At 49.0% G+C, this 16,209-nt stretch overlaps 1 protein-coding gene across 3 annotated transcripts in view; it reads right to left on the bottom strand.

Moving 5' to 3' along the window:
- MAP4K2 (mitogen-activated protein kinase kinase kinase kinase 2) overlaps positions 1-16,209 on the bottom strand; it is a 299,578-nt gene that overhangs the window by 100,166 nt on the left and 183,203 nt on the right. For 2 of the 3 annotated variants that reach the window (XM_085625928.1, XM_085625930.1), the window contains exon 16: positions 10,676-10,714. The exons of the other annotated variant lie outside the window; for it this stretch is intronic. In XM_085625928.1, coding sequence (XP_085482054.1) covers positions 10,676-10,714 — 39 coding nt within the window. The remainder of the gene's footprint in view (positions 1-10,675; positions 10,715-16,209) is intronic. 3 annotated transcript variants of the gene reach the window in all.

Genomic DNA, 16,209 nt, shown 5'->3' with positions numbered 1-16,209 from the left:
ACACCCTCTGGTAAGTAATTTAATGAGAGGCATACGTTTATCTCTCCTACTGAAACTGAGTTATTCTTCCTTATGGGATGTTAACAGGGTTTTAAATCTGTACCTGTCTTAGCAGAACCATTACATTTTTATCCTGCAAGAAGTTCTCAGGCAAAATGATGCTGCTCTGCCTGGTCTCTTGCCGCAGAGTTTCGGATATTTGAGCTGTGGAGGCAGTGTTTTTACCCTGGAAGGGGTCACTTTTCACATATATCAGAAGAACAAAGTGCAACTTTAGGACCATGTTTTATCCAGCTTTTGACGGAACCACAAAATAGTGTGTGGTATGCTGCCTTAAGGTCTATGAGTATATGACCGAGGGGATTCGGCCTCCTACGGAGTGACAACTTCTGGTATCTCTTAAGAAACCTTTCAAAGCAGTCTCTTCTCCCAATCAGTTTGAGGGTCCATTGACTCTAAAGCTTTTACTCTAGGTGCATGGCTAAAGGACATAATCAATGCAGCAGATTGGTCTTCGCACTCCATGTTTTAAAGGTTCTACTTTAACTCTGATAAATCCTTGATACAGAGTCTTTGATAGTGGACAAGCTTTGAACGAGCATAATCCTTGCCTCCGGTCCAGACATAGAATGTAAAATTTCCTAGCCTACGTAACAGAAAGTTTCAAATCTATGAAGGACGCGTAGGCATGGATTATTCCCACCCAAGGTTTTGGAGAATTCCTCCCTACCCTGTTTAGCTCACAGAATGTAAATTTCCAATTCAGGGTACGTATGCAACTTTCCGTAAGGTATAAGTACCAAAACTATTTTCTTTGATTGTTCAATGTTGGCATGTGACTGTTCTTTATTCCAGTTAGACATTTTCCTGTAAGGTGAATATGACTGTTGAATCTCTCTATGATAAATAGTTCTTGATTGAAGTCTGTTACTGAAGTATGTTTTGTTCCAGGTTCCGATCAAAATAAGGTCTCCAATGGAGAGTAATGAAATCAGATCCTTGGGCTATTGTCGCATGAAGAAAGAGGGAGCTTGAAGGAAGGGTGTCGCTTATGATGGGAGATTCTGTATACTGATTGACTAAAATGTTTTATTTCCTTTCCCAGTGATTATTGGGAAAGGTAGTTTCTTATTAAGTGTTGAAGTCTGCTGGAGGAAAAAACACATGAAGAAAGATGAGCATAATCCTTGTCTCCGTGTCCTTAATAGAATTGAAAGTTTGCTTTAGGTAGGTTAGGAAATTTTATATTCCACCATAAACAGGGCAAGACTCATCAAATGGTAATTGGGGGTGTGAGCCAAACAATAATACAACAACAAGACAGGAGGAGAGGTCCAAGGGAGGGAGTTTAAAGACCTGCAAGGAAAAACATCCCCTTATCCAATACAATTATAACACAAAAATATCCTTGGATCTAAATATGTACACAAAGAAGCTGATGATTATCAGGTATATGTCTTCGCTAGTCTCCTCGGGGGAGAGATCCCTTTTAGGACGAATACCCTCACCCACCTATGGTGGTATGCTTCATCATATGGGTTTCTCCTCCCAGTGGGAACACCTAGTCCCACTGAGGGCTACAACCTCCTCACTGTGAGGAAGGAGCTCAGGGATGTTTTGAAAGTGGCACTATACTACTGAGGATGCTAAAATCCCATATGTATGAAGTGTGGTCGGGTGAGGACGCAGCGCAAAAAGGTGAAAACGTGAGTAGTGATAGTGAATTACAACTGCCTAGTGTGAACAAAACATAACCTTTATTCACTTGTACACACTGGTAGCGTTTTAAAGCAGTGCAACAGGCAGTGTAAATTATAAACTGCTCAGTTTAACAAACGGTCGACATGTTTCAGCAAAGGTGATCTAAGCAAGTATCTAGGTTTTCTTCAGGACCACTAGAAAGATAAATTGCTGCTGCTAATAAAGTGGAAAACGAAAAATATGTAAAAATATACACAGAAGCAGCAATCCTATGTGTTGTTAGGGTATCACTGGAACTATCTGTATATATAAAACAAAAAAAGGGGGGGGGTGTTTTGGAGAAGACATATACAACAAATCAAACATAAATGTCAGTGCATATACAGTCACAAGGATTGCAAATATCCTTGAGAAAAACATATAATTACGTATATACATGTTATAGTGTGAGGGATTTCCTTCATAACACATTCATGACACTTACCCTAAGGTATAGGATAGATAGGCGCACCTCAACCTGGCAACAGCTCAGGGAAGGGGGCCCCGCTCTGTAAAAGATGTAAATAGGATCATATGTCACACAAATTGACAACTACATGTGGACACTGATCTACAAAAAATCTGTTTAAAGGTGAATACCACAACCCGGCTCTGGGTATGGTGCATGGAAATATATTTGAGATTTGTATTAAAAATGGTATTGTAGCAATAATACGGTAACTTGAGGTAAAAAACAGGTCAAATGCAACAAATTCCAATTAGAAGGATTTTAACATATGACTATTTGTAGGTGTCGCTTTCGTAAAGACAAGTATCCCCAAAAGTATAAGCGGTGGAATATATAGAAAAATAATCTCGCTTACTTATAAATGTCAAACTAATGACCGAGGGGTATTACAACGTCAGCCCAAAGGTATTGAACCACTAGCTCGTATCCAAACGCACAAGTCTCTATTTGTGTAACGATATATCTGTAAGAGACATTAGTTAGTGATAGATTCCTTACCTTAGAATATTCCCAGGCGTCAGAATGGATCTGGAAAGTTTTGCTAGCAGTACCCCTGCGCGTCAGTCGGTGGCGTCATGCGGATCCGCGTCCGTCGCTGGTGTCGTAAGCGCCGAGATTACATCACGGAGACTACTTAGGCGCCACCCATGCGCGCTGAAGTCAGTTCTGTACACGACTTTCCGCGCCAGGAACGCAGAGCCATGCAAGAAACTGACCACTGGTGCCAAGAAACTAGGGCCCTGAAAGGGATATCCTTAACCCTAGAAATCAGTTCACAGAACGGGGAGGATGGGTGGGGCGGTAAGGAATCTATCACTAACTAATGTCTCTTACAGATATATCGTTACACAAGTAGTAACTTGTGCCTCTGAAAGAGACACGTTAGTGATAGATTCCTTACCTTAGAATAGATACCCCAGCAATACCAACCCCGGTGGTGGGTCTGCAAACAGGATTACACCAGAAAGTCACAGAGAACAGAACGGCCAAAGAAGCCATCTCTCCGGACCGGACTGTCGAGGCAGTAATGCTTGGTAGACGTGTGCAGCGAGGCCCACGTAGCTGCCAGACAAATGTCGTGCAAGGGGACGCCGCGTCCCAAGGCAGTAGTGGCTGCTGTCACCCTGGTAGAATGGGCACGCAGCCCCACAGGAGGCTCCTTCTTAGCCAACGAATAACATGCTTTGATGCACAGAACGACCAACCGAGAAATGGTTTGTTTATGCATAGCCCGACCTCGTTTGGCACCCACGTAGCCAACAAAGAGCTAGTCATCCACCCGGAACTGTTGTGTGCGCTTCAGGTAGAACGAGAGTGCGCGTTTTGGGTCCAGACGGTGCAGCCTCTCTTCCTCTTTGGAAGGAGGCGGAAAGAAGGTAGGCAAAGTGATGGTCTGCCCGATATGGAGGGCGTGACAACCTTTGGCAAGAAAGAAGGACGGGTCCTTAAAAGCACCTTGTCCAGGTGAACAGAAAGGAAAGGAGGTTTAGAAGAAAGAGCCTGGAGCTCACTCACTCTTCTGGCAGAGGTGATAGCTACCAGGAAAGCCGTCTTGAGAGTAAGAAGGCGCAAAGGACAGGTATGAAGGGGCTCGAAGGGAGCGCAGCGCACATCAGATTTGTCAAGACAAGGTTTAAGTCCCATTGAGGCATGACGAATGGCACGGGAGGAAACGTGTGCGTAATGCCTTTCAGGAAATGGTTAAAAACCGGGGACTTAAAAAGAGAAGGCTGATCTGGAAGCCGTAAAAAGGCGGAGATAGCCGAAAGAAAACCTTTGATAGTGCCCAGGGCAGAGCCCTGCTGGGCCAAAGAAAGAAGGAACAGAAGGACTTTGGAAAGAGGGGCAGAAAGGGGATCCACAGCCTTAGCTGTGCACCATGCCACAAACTTGTTCCAACTGCAGGCGTATACCATTTTAGTGGAGGGACGCCTGGCTGCCAAAATGACATCCCAGACTTCGGGAGGAAGAACGAAAGCGGTCAACTGTAGCCGCTCAATCTCCACCCTTGGAGGTGGAGGCTGGACAGGTTCGGGTAGAGGACCGTCCTCTGCTGCTACGACAGAAGATCCTCCCGAAGAGGCAGTCGGAGCGGGGGCTCGATCGCCATGCTGAGTAGCTCGGGATACCAGTATCTTCGTGCCCAATCCGGAGCCACAAGGATGACTTGGGCCTAGTCGCGCCGAATCTTCTTCAGCACTCTGGGCAGAGGTGGAATAGGCGGAAAGGCGTACAACAGACCGCAACACCACTTGCGACGAAAAGCGTCGCCGAGCGAGTGCCGCCTTGGAAATTGCAACGCGCAGAACTGATGAAATTGCGCGTTCTCTTCGGTGGCGAAAAGATCTAACCAAGGCTCTCCCCACTGCAGAAAGAGACCTTGCACCACGTCCGAGTGCAGACGCCATTCATGATCCATCAAGCACCGGCAGCTGAGTTCGTCCGCCCTGGCGTTCAGAGAACCGGCCAGGTGTTGAACCACCAAGGTGATGCCTTGATGTTCCAGCCACGTCCAGAGGCGCAGAGCCTCCTGACATAGGGTACACAACCCCACCCCACCTTGCTTGTTGCAATACCACATGGCGGTGGTGTTGTCCATGAACACCTGCACTACACTTCTCCGGACAGAGGGAAGGAATGCCTTGAGTGCAAGTCGGATCGCCAGAAGCTCCAAAAGATTGATATGGAGCCGGGACTCCACCGGAGACCAGAGGCCTCTGATCTCCGCCTCTCCCAAGTAGCCACCCCATCCCAGGAGGGACGCATCCGTCACCACTGTGTGCTCCGGTTGGAGAAGAGAGAGGGATCTGCCATTGACCCAATCGCAATTCGTGAGCCACCACTGCAATTGTCGTGCAGTGCCCTCCGAGATCTGGACATGATCGGACAGGTTTCCCTGTGCCCACTGGAACTTCAGGTCCCACTGCAGAGCCCGCATATGCCATCTGGCATGTTGCACGAGGAGGATGCAGGAGGCCATCAGACCCAGGAGCCGGAGGGTCATCCTGACTGAAACCCGGGATAGAGGCTGAAAGATCAGAATCATAGCCTGAATATCCCAGACTCGCTGTTCGGGAGGATAGACCTGAAACCGCGTCAAATCCAGAACCGCTCTGATGAAGGGGAGCTTCTGAGAGGGACTCAGGTGCGACTTCGGCACGTTGACGGAGAACCCCAGCAAATGCAGGAGGTTGGCCGTCGTTTAAAGCTGGGAGACGACTGCCTGGGGCGAGCCCGCCTTCAACAACCAGTCGTCAAGGTATGGGAAGACTGACACCCCTGACCTGCGCAGATGAGCTGCGACCACCGCCATCACTTTCGTGAACACCCGAGGGGTGCTGGTAAGGCCGAAGCGGAGCACGGCAAACTGAAAATGCTCCGGGCCTACCGTGAACCACAGGTAACGCCGGTGGGCCAGCAGGACAGGGATGTGAAAATATGTGTCCTGCAAGACCAACGCTACCATCCAGTCTCCAGGGTCGAGGGCAGCCAAAACCTGAGCCAGAGTCAGTATTTTGAACTTCTCCTTCCGGAGGAAGCGGTTGACGTTCCGGAGGTCCAAGATGGGGCGCAGGCCCCCTTTGTCCTTCTTGGCGACCAGAAAGTAGTGGGAATAACAACCACTCCCTACTTCCGGCCCAGGAACGCACTCAATGGCCTCCTTGGCCAAGAGGGCCGTGACTTCATGCTGGAGAAGTACCAAGTGATCCCCCGACATGCGGTGTCACCGAGGTGGCATGCCTGGAGGGGAAGACTGAAAGGGCAGGGAGTAACCCCTGCTGATGATCTGCAACACCCACTTGTCCGATGTGATATCGCGCCAGTGGGGGAGGTGGTGGCGGATCCTGCCACCCACCGGCGTGGGGTGCTCCACAAAGCTCGGATTAGGAAGGTTTGGAGGTAGAAGCAGCAGGGGGGCGGAGGGGGACTGACCCCCACGCTGATTCCCAGACCCGCCCCTGCGGAAGCCGCGGCGGGGCTGAGGCTGGTTCTGCACGGGCTTGCAGAAGGAACGTGCCTGGGCGCCCCTACCGTGGCCACAAAAGGAACGAAAACCAGGAGTGGCCGGGCTCTTAGCAGAAAGACCCAAGGACTTGACCGTGGTTCACGAGTCCTTAAAACGCTCCAGTGTACTGTCCGCCTTATCGCCAAACAGGCGAGTGCCATCAAAGGGCATGTCCATGAGCAAGCTCTGGACATCGGGTGAGAGCCCGGTAGATCGCAACCAGGCATGGTGATGCAGCGCCACAGACGTAGAAATCGCCCTACCCAGTGAGTCCGCGGTGTCCAAACCACACCGGATGGCGAACTTAGCCGCATCTTTACCCTCAGCAACAGTATGGGACAGCACAGCGTGGATCTCCTCAGGACACTGAGGCAACACTTGCGCAACTGTATCCCAAACCTCGTGGGAATAGCAGCCTAATAAGCAAGCGATGTTCACTGACCGTAGCCCCAAGCTGGCCAAAGAGAACAACGTCTTACTGTACCGAACTGCTCCAGCTTCTTAGAGTCCTTATCCGGCGGGGCCTTAGGAAAAGCACTCTGTGACGTCGAGGCTTGGATGACCAGGCTCTCAGGTGTAGGATGAGTGGTCAGAAAAGCGGGGTCACCCGGCGCCGGGTGGTGATGCCTGGCAACATTCTTATCCTCAGGGGCCCCTGTGGCCGGCATCGACCAAGTGCCCAACAAGACGTCAGTGAGGGCGTCGTTGAAGGGAAGCAGGGGCTCCAACGAAGTGGACGCCGTCTGGAGCACCTCAGTGAGGAGATTAGTCTTGAGGGCCACCGTAGGAAGATTGAGGTTGAGGACCACAGCTGCCCGACGGAGCACCATCGTGTAGGAGGCACCCTCCTCCATGGTAGGCGGGGGTGAGGCAAACCCCATGTCAGAAGAGACATTGAGTTCGCCGGCGTTTTCCAAGTCGTCCACCCAGTCCTGCTCGGAGTCACACTGACGGGCAAGAGGGTCCTCGGACCCCTCCCAGTCATTCTCGACTTCTGTCCCAAGGGGGAACAGACCGCGGCGGCAGAGCTGGAGCCGGAGAAGGAACATACGGCGTCGGAAACGGCACTGGCCAGGGCCGAGCCGGCGCCGCCTCCCAATGCGGATCCCAGGTAGGAACAAAATGGTCCTGGAACCGGGGCAAGGGCGGGACAAACGGCACCCATTGCAGCGCCGGAGGCAGAGCCGAGGCTGGCACTGGGGCCGGAGCTAGCAGCGCTGGACCTCGCGGGGCCGGAGCCAACAGCGCAGGATCCCGTGGCGCCAAAGCTGGATCCACCGGCGGCGTCGACAACCCAACAGGATCTGGACACAGGACCGCGGGCCCGAAGGCACGCCGGCGGGAGCCCGAGGCCTGAAGAGGCAGTCCATGGTGACAAGAAATTCTTGCACCTGTTCGGGAGTCGCCGACGGACCCGGGTAAGGCGGGTAGGCCACGGGACTCCCAGGCTCCAAGAGAGCCGCAGGGGCAGAAGCCCTGTCCCCCTCGTCCGCATCCGAGGACCGGCGGTGGGACGTTGGAGAGCGAACACGCTTCTTCGACTTCTTTTTTTGTCGTTGCTTACTGGAATCCGAGGGCGAAGACTTGGAGCCCAAGGAGCGACGACTGCGGCCCCGCGAGCATTCCCGGGAACGGTCCCTGGACCTGGAAAGGCGTTGGGACGAGTGCCGGGCCTCCAGCAGCTTCCGGCGCCGCTCCCTCAAGGCCTTTGGGGCTATGGCCCGACAGTCCCGGCAGGACCGGGAGTCGTGGTCAGTCTCCAGGCAGTAGAGGCATACATCGTGGGGGTCCGCCACCGACATATTGCGACAGCAGGCCCCACAAGACTTCAATCCAGGCATCCCTATGTGCACCAAGGAGAAAGAGGGAGACAAAAAGTCTCAAAAGTGTAGTCAAAAAGTGACTAAGCTACGTGCTCTAAGCGGATCTGCGCTTGCTGGCGCGGAAAAAGAAAGAACTGACATCAGCACGCGTGGGTGGCACCTAAGTAGTCTCCGTGACATCATCTCGGCACTTACGACGCCAGCGACGGACGCGGAGCCGCATGACGCCACCTACTGATGCGCAGGGGTACTGCTAGCAAAACTTTCCGGATCCAGTCTAACGCCTGGGGAAATTCTAAGGTAAGGAATCTATCACTAACGTGTCTCTTTCAGATATAAAGATATCAGTCAATGTTAAAAGCGTGGTATCCCAGGCAGTAGTGTAAACATTCTCGCTAATATGTTTATAGAAATACAAATCTCAAATATATTTCCATGCACCATACCCAGAGCCGGGTTGTGGTATTCACCTTTAGATTTTTTGTAGATCAGTGTCCACATGCAGTTGTCAATATGTGTGACATATGATCCTATTTAAAAAACAATTTGCAGAGTTTTATATAGCGTGAACTTGACCCGAATCCAATCAGGTATCAGAGCGCTTTACATAGCACCAGTTACGTTACATCAGGACACACATTCATTCTTAGGCACGGGGAGATTAAGTGATTTGCCCAGAATCACAGGATGTTCAGCGTCATTACCGAGACTCGAACCCAGTTCCCCAGGTCCGAGGTCGAGCGCCCTAGCCGTTAGGCCTACATCTTTTACAGAGCGGGGCGTCTTCCCTGAGGTGTTGCCAGGTTGAGGTGCGCCTATCTATCCTATAGCTTAGGGTAAGTGTCATGAATGTGTTATGAAGGAAATCCCTCACACTATAAAATATATATACGTAATTATACGTTTTTCTCAAGGATATATGCAATCCTTGAGACTGTATACGCACTGACATTTATGTTTGACTGATTTGTTGTATATGTCCCCCCCTTTTTTTGTCTTATATCTACAGATAGTTCCAGTGATACCCTAACAACATATAGGATTGCTGGTTCTGTGTATATTTTTACATATTTTTCGTTTTCCACTTTATTAGCAGCAGCAATTTATCTTTCTAGTGGTGCTGAAGAAAGCCTAGATACTAGCTTAGATCACCTTGGCTGAAACATGTCGACCGTTTGTTAAACCGAGCAGTTTATAATTTACACTGCCTGTTGCACTGCTTTTTAATCCTACCAGTATGTACAAGTGAATAAAGGTTTTGTTTTGTTCACACTAGGCATTTTAATTCACTATCACTACTTTTCACCTTTTTGCGCTGCGTCCTCACCCGACCACACTTCATACATATGGGATTTTAGCATCCTCAGTAGTGTAGTGCCACTTTCAAAACATCCCTGAGCTCCTTCCTCACAGTGAGGAGGTTGTAGCCCTCAGTGGAACTAGGTTTTCCCATTGGGAGGAGAAATCCATATGATGAAGCATGCCACCATAGGTGGGTGAGGGTATTTGTCCTAAAAGGGATCTCTCCCCCGAGGAGACTAGCGAAGACATATACCTGATAATCATCAGCTTCTTTGTGTGCGTATTTAGACCCAATGATATTTTTGTGTTATAATTGGTGTGAGCCAAACCCCATGCACTGCTCAAATCCTTGAAAAAGCAAACCAAGTGAGGCACAACTCAAAATCAGGATGAGAATGCAGAAGGCAATTTTCTATCCTCCTTAAAGGCAGAAAACAAAAACTGGGTGGCAAAAGCAGTTCATACATAGGTAGGTGGAGGAAACTAGGTACACAGACAAATGCATCCTCTATGTTGCCATCAAACATTTTATGGTCAGTTCCCAAACAGCTGTGAAGAAGGGACAGCAGTAAGTACTAGAGGAGTTTAGATATTGATTTAGATGATGGCTTGTCTCATGATGTGCAGTGAGCTTTTAGTTTGTGTAGAAGGTAAGCGGTCTTGATATTTACTGATTAACATGTTTGTAGAGAGGTGCACTCCTAAGTCGCTGTATGATTGTCTCACTGGGCATTGTGAAGATTGGATGGTTTGAAGAGGCGTTATGTCCTGGTTAGAGAGTCAACTGCATAGCTACTTTGTTAGTAGGAATGTAGAAATTAGCTGCGTAAATATGGATTGGCTTTAGTGTGATTAGTTGAAAAAGATAATTTGGAGTTTTGGGTTGTTTAGTTAGGTGGCATAGTTAATTGTTGTGTTGGGATTTGGCACACAGATCTGGTTTTTCACCAGGCAAACAGGTACATTAATGCAAGCCAGGATATATATTGTTAGGCAATGTGCTGTTTTGATGCACAGCTGCGCTCCTGGATAAGCTGATTGGGAGAATGTCACAGACTGTTTTGGCGAGTTTAGGTAAAGCAGTAAAGGCCACATTTATGGTTAATGAGCCGAATGCTATGCTGGGTGAGTATTAGTTGGTCTATTGAGGTTGATGCTGGCAACAGATTTATGTAAATGGTATTTGACAGATGACTGGTAGGGTCAGGAGAGGATCATGTTGATTGGGGATTAAGCACTGTTGTGTATGGAGCAATAAGATCAAATAAGATAAAATGGACAGATAGTTAGTAATGCTAAATGAAATGCATCTCTATGGGCTGGTCTTAACAATACCTTGCCTCCAGTGCTTCTTCAACACTCTGCAAGAGACTCCTGAAAACATGAAGGAAAAAGTGTAAGGTGCAAACAGAGCAGACACAGCCCTCGTTCCCTCAATTGAACAATGTCTATATTATTGAATTTAGGTACATAATTTGTATGGGCTTTATTGTCTTTGGGCACAGTTTCTGCCAGGCTGGTTATCTTGGCATGGTAGGTTATATGGAGATATATTGGGGATTGATTGGTCTTAGCCATCTGATCAAGGAGGGAATTTGGAAGTTAAGTGAAAGGTTTGGAGTCTAACTAGCGATTGACTGCCTGTAGGCTGAGTGGAAAGGCAGTGTTTTCAATTTTTTTTCTAAATTCACAGTGATTCTCTTTGAGTCTTAAGGAAAGAGGTCAGGAGTTCCAAAGGGCTGAGTCTTGCATGTGAGAGGTTCTGGCAAAACAGATGAGACACACAGTATTGGCCACTGTTTTCTGGAGGGCGCACAAACTGTATGTGCAAGTGAACAGCTATCTTGTCTTGCATGAAGGGTGGATGATAGCATGTGGTATCCCTGTGTACTGTATCCTCTCTCCCAAATAAGGAATATGCTACTTACCAGTATGCATCTGTTCTTGGCATGTAGAGCTGCAGATCTACACACTTTTGCATAGATCGCCATCTGGTGTTGGGCCCGGATGTTTGCAGTTTGTTTTTCCTCTTAGAAAGTCTTTGGAAGTCACGAGGTCGGTGACTCCTCCTTTGGATCGTATTGCGCATGGGCTTCGGCTCCATCCTCAGATTGTTTTTTTACCAACAGGGAAAGATGGAGCGTAGTAATAACAGTGAAGAAACCCATGTGTGTTGTATCTGAATAAGATAGACTGGAACAGATACAGGTAGCCGGGGAGGCGGATGGGCGTGTGTAGATCTGCAGCTCTACATGCCAAGAACAGATGCATACTGGTAAGTAGCATATTCCGTTTGAGGCATATGAGCTGCAGATTGCACACTTTTGCACAGACTATATAGCAGTTCCCAACCTTAGCGGCGACCACCGGTATCTGTTGCAGTGGTTTGAAATAGTGTTTTTAGTACAGCCTGGCCCACACTAGCTTGTTGCTTGGTTTGCACATCTACACAGTAATGTTTAGTGAAAGTGTGCGGTGTTGACCATGTAGCTGCTTTGCAGATATCATCTAATGGGATGTTCCCTAGAAAAGCCATAAAAGCCCCTATCTTTCGTGTAGAATGGGCTTTAGGGGGAACGGATAGCGCTCGTTTTGCTTTGTGGTAGCAAATCTGGATGCATTTTACAATCCGCCTAGCTATCCCTGATTTTGAGATGGGGTTGCCCTTGTGTGGTGGAGAGAAAGAGACAAACAGTTGTTTGGTCTTTCTGAAAGGTTGTGTTCTTTGGATATAGTAAAGTAAGGCTCATTTGACATCTAGCGTGTGTAGAGCCCTTTCTGCAACAGTTTGAGGTTGTGAGAAAAATACCGGTAATTCTACCGATTGGTTGAGGTGAAAAGGGGAAATGACTTTAGGAAGGAATTTTGGGTTGGTACGGAGAACAACCTTGTTTTGGTGCATTTGAAGAAAAGGTTCTTGTATGGTAAGTGCTTGTATCTCACTGACCCTTCTAAGGGAAGTGATGGCTACAAGAAAAGCTGTTTTCCATGTGAGAAATTGCAGTTCACATTTATGCAAAGGTTCGAAGGGTGGCCCCATTAGCCTTGTGAGAACGATATTTAAGTTCCACACAGGTGAGGGTGGTACTCTGGGGGGAATTATTCGTTTTTGGCCTTCCATGAAGGCTTTAATGGCAGCTACTCTGAAAAGTGATAGGTGCTGCCTGTTTTGTAGGTAAGCGGCAATTTCTGCGAGGTGAGGCCGAATGGAGGTATATGCTAGGTTACACCTTTGTAGATGGAGTAAGTAGCATATGATGTGTTGTATAGACACGTCTAGAGGATTGATTGTGTTGTTATGGCAATAAACAACAAATCTTTTCCACTTGGCAGCGTAGCTGGCTCTAGTGGTAGGGCGTCTAGCTTCTATGATGACGTTCATACAGTCAGGGGAAGGTTTAGGTATCCGAATTCTAGGATTTCAGGAGCCAGATCGCAAGGTTGAGCTGAGCTGGGTCCGAGTGCCTGATCTCTCCATGGTTCTGGGTTAGGAGGCATGGTGAGAGGTGTAGCTTTTGGTGTGGTACTACCGAGAGTTCCAGCAGCGTGGTGTACCACGGTTGTCTGGCCCATGTTGGAGCTACTAGGATCAGTGTGAGGGAATGCTGTTGTAGCTTTCGCACCACTAATGGAATTAGTGGGAGAGGTGGAAAAGCGTACGCAAATTTGTCTGACCAGTTCATCCATATCGCATTGCCTTTGGACAGTGGGTGTGGGTATCTGGCGGTGAAGCTTGGGCATTTTTTGTTTTCGTGGGTGGCGAAGAGGTCTATCTGCGGATGGCCCCACATTAGAAAGAACGGGTGAAGAACCTGCGGGTGAAGTTCCCACTCGTGGATCTGCTGCGTCTGTCTGCTGAGCAGATCTGTCATGGTGTTTTGGACTCCTGGCACATGTTGGGCTAGGAGAAAGATTTTGTGTGGAACTGCCCATCTCCATATGCCCTGTGCTAGTTGAGAGCTGTGGAGAGTGTGTGCCGCCTTGTTTTTGAATGTAATACATGTCCGTCATGTTGTCTGTGCGAATGAGGACTGCCTTGCCTAAAATCTGTCTTTGAAAGGATTTTAGGGCTAGAGAGATTGCTAGTAACTCCAGATGGTTGATATGGAGTAACTTTTGTTGCTGCGTCCATGTGCCCTGCACTGTGAGGTGTAATAGATGAGCTCCCCAGCCGGAGAGCGATGCGTCTGTTGTTAGTATTATTTGTGGAACCGGGTCCAGGAACGGTCGACCTTTGGAAAGGTATGTGGTGTTCCACCACTGCAGAAAATGATGTGTGCGACCGTCTACCAACACCAGATCTGTCAGTTGCCCCTGGTTCCATTGGCGCGCCAAGCACTCTTGGAGTGGACGCATCTGGAGTCTTGCGTGGGGCACTATGAAAATGCAAGAGGCCATCAACCCTATCAGTTGCATAAACACTCTTGCTGGAAGGGAGTGTTGAAGTATGAATTTTTGACGCAAAGCCTGAATGCTTGCAATCCTGGCCGGATTGGGGTAGGCTATGGCTTTTGAGGTGTCTATTGTGGCACAGAGGTATTGCTTTATGTGGGATGGTGTTAGCTGGGACTTTTGGTGGTTCACCGTGAAGCCTAGTTGGTGAAGTAGTTGGATTGTAGTGGCGGTGTGGTGTACACATTGGTTGTAGGACGTGGCTTTTATCAGCCAGTCGTCCAAATATGGGAAGACGTGAATGTGCTGTCTTCTGAGGTGTGCCGCCACTACTGCTAGGCACTTGGTGAATACCCTTGGTGCTGTTGTGACCCCGAATGGGAGCACCTTGAACTGGTAGTGTTGCCCGTCCACTACAAATCTGAGGTACTTTCTGTGAGCATGGTGTACCGGAATGTGAAAGTATGCGTCTTTCAAGTCCAGTGTGGTGAGGAAGTCGTTCTGGGAGTGGAGCGGAAGCACCTGCTGAAGCGTTACCATGTGAAAATGGTCTGAATGTATGTATGTGTTTAGGGGCCGGAGATCTAGAATAGGTCGTAGAGTCTCGTCCCTTTTTGGTATTAGAAAATATAGGGAGTAGACCCCTAAATTTTGCTGATTGGCGGGAACTTGTTCTATTGCCTGTTTTTGTAGGAGGGAGATTACCTCCTGTTTTAGTAATGTGGAATGTTCTTGTGACATTGGGCGTTGCCTTGGTGGAATGTTTGGGGGGGGTAGATGTTAATTCTAGGCAGTACCCTGACCGAATAATTTGGGTCACCCATTTGTCTGAGGTGATGGTCTCCCAGACATGAAGGAAATTTTGTAGACTGCCCCGACCGGAGTGGGATGGTCTGGGGGGAGCGGGGGGAAGTCATTGGGTAGGCGGTGTGGCAGAGTGGGCGGTATTTGTTTTTCCTCTGCCTTTATTGTTATTGCCCCTATAGCCGCCTCTTTGATAACCCCTTGTGAAGGTGGACTAAGTGGGGGATTTGTAGGAAGTGGACGCGCTATCTGAGGAGTAGCCTCTAGACGTACTCCGAAAGGAAGAGCGGCGAAAGGAGCGCCTAGGAGGGTGTGACTGCAGGGCTCCCATAGATTTCGCCGTATCAGTGTCCTTCTTCATTTTTTCGAGGGCCTCATCTACCTTTGGGCCGAATAGGTGTTCTTGGTCGAAGGGATGATTTAGGATGGAGGCCTGTACCTCGGGTTTGAAACCTGATATTCTCAGCCAAGCATGGCGACGGAGGAGGACGCTAGTATTAATGGCCCTGGAGGCTGTGTCTGCTGCATCTAAGGCACAGCGTATGGAGGTGTTAGTTATTGTCTTACCCTCTTGAATTAATTCATTGGCCCTATTTTTGTATCTTTCCGGGAGGTGGTGCATTATGGTTTCTAATTCATCATAATGCGCCCTATCGTATCTGGCCAATAGCGCTTGGGTGTTGGCGATACGCCATATATTGGCTGCCTGTGACGCAGTGCGCTTTCCTGACGCGTCCAGTAGCTTTGACTCTTTGTCAGGTGGTGGTGCTTCGCCTGACGCCTGGGAATTTGACCTCTTTCTTGCAGTGGAAACCACTAGGGAATCTAGTGGCGCTGGCCCTTTGATATATGCAGGATCTGTGGGGGCAGCTTTGTACTTTTTTTCTATGCGTGGGTTAATGACCCTGGCCCTGACTGGGTCTTTAAAAACCTCTGGCGCATGTTTTACCACCCCCTTGAGCATAGGTAGTATGGAGGTAGACCTATGTGCGGTATCAAATGTGTCGAGGAGGAAATCCTCCTCCACTGGGTCAGTGTGTAACTCTACCCCGTGATAATGTGCTGCCCTCTGAAGTAGGTGGTGGAAACCTAGTGAGTCTTCCGGTGGAGATGGCCTGGAAGGATAAAGGTCATCTTGTGGGACGTCTGGAATATCTGGGTTATTGTAGTTGTCCCATGGGTCTGGGGATCCTGTAGGGGTGGGGTCTTGGGGCACATCCCCTGGATCATGATATGGGTCCCCCTGATCATCATCGTCTGGAGACGGGGTCGGAGAGCGATGAGGTGGGGGTGGAGAAGGCGGAGGGGGCGGAGGTGGGAGGGTGGAGGAGGTGGAGGAGGTGGGGAAGGTATTCTGAAAGGGGAGGTAGCAGAGTCCTTCCTCTTTGGAGGTGGAGGCGGAGCCGGTTTGTCCAAATGTCTCTTTTTGGAAGAGAGTGCCAAATGTCCAGTTTTTGGATCCTTAGTAAGAGTTTATGTAAGGGATCCGGTGTAAACAGTTCCTGTGACAATGTTTGTTCCGTCGGCGCCGAGGTCTTCGGGGCAGATGACTTTTTAGGCTTGTCCGTGCCGTGCTTAGCACTGGGCTTGGGAACCTACGATTTCTTGGTTGGTGCCGAGGTGGGCTTCGGCGTGGAAGTGTCGGTGCCGAGGGCCTTATGGGGTTTGGTCGG

This window comes from Triturus cristatus, chromosome 9 (genome assembly GCF_964204655.1).
Source record: "Triturus cristatus chromosome 9, aTriCri1.1, whole genome shotgun sequence".
NCBI lineage: Eukaryota > Metazoa > Chordata > Amphibia > Caudata > Salamandridae > Triturus > Triturus cristatus.
The sequence above is the reverse complement of the archived record's forward strand: the minus strand, read 5'-3'. Positions and strand labels throughout refer to the sequence as shown.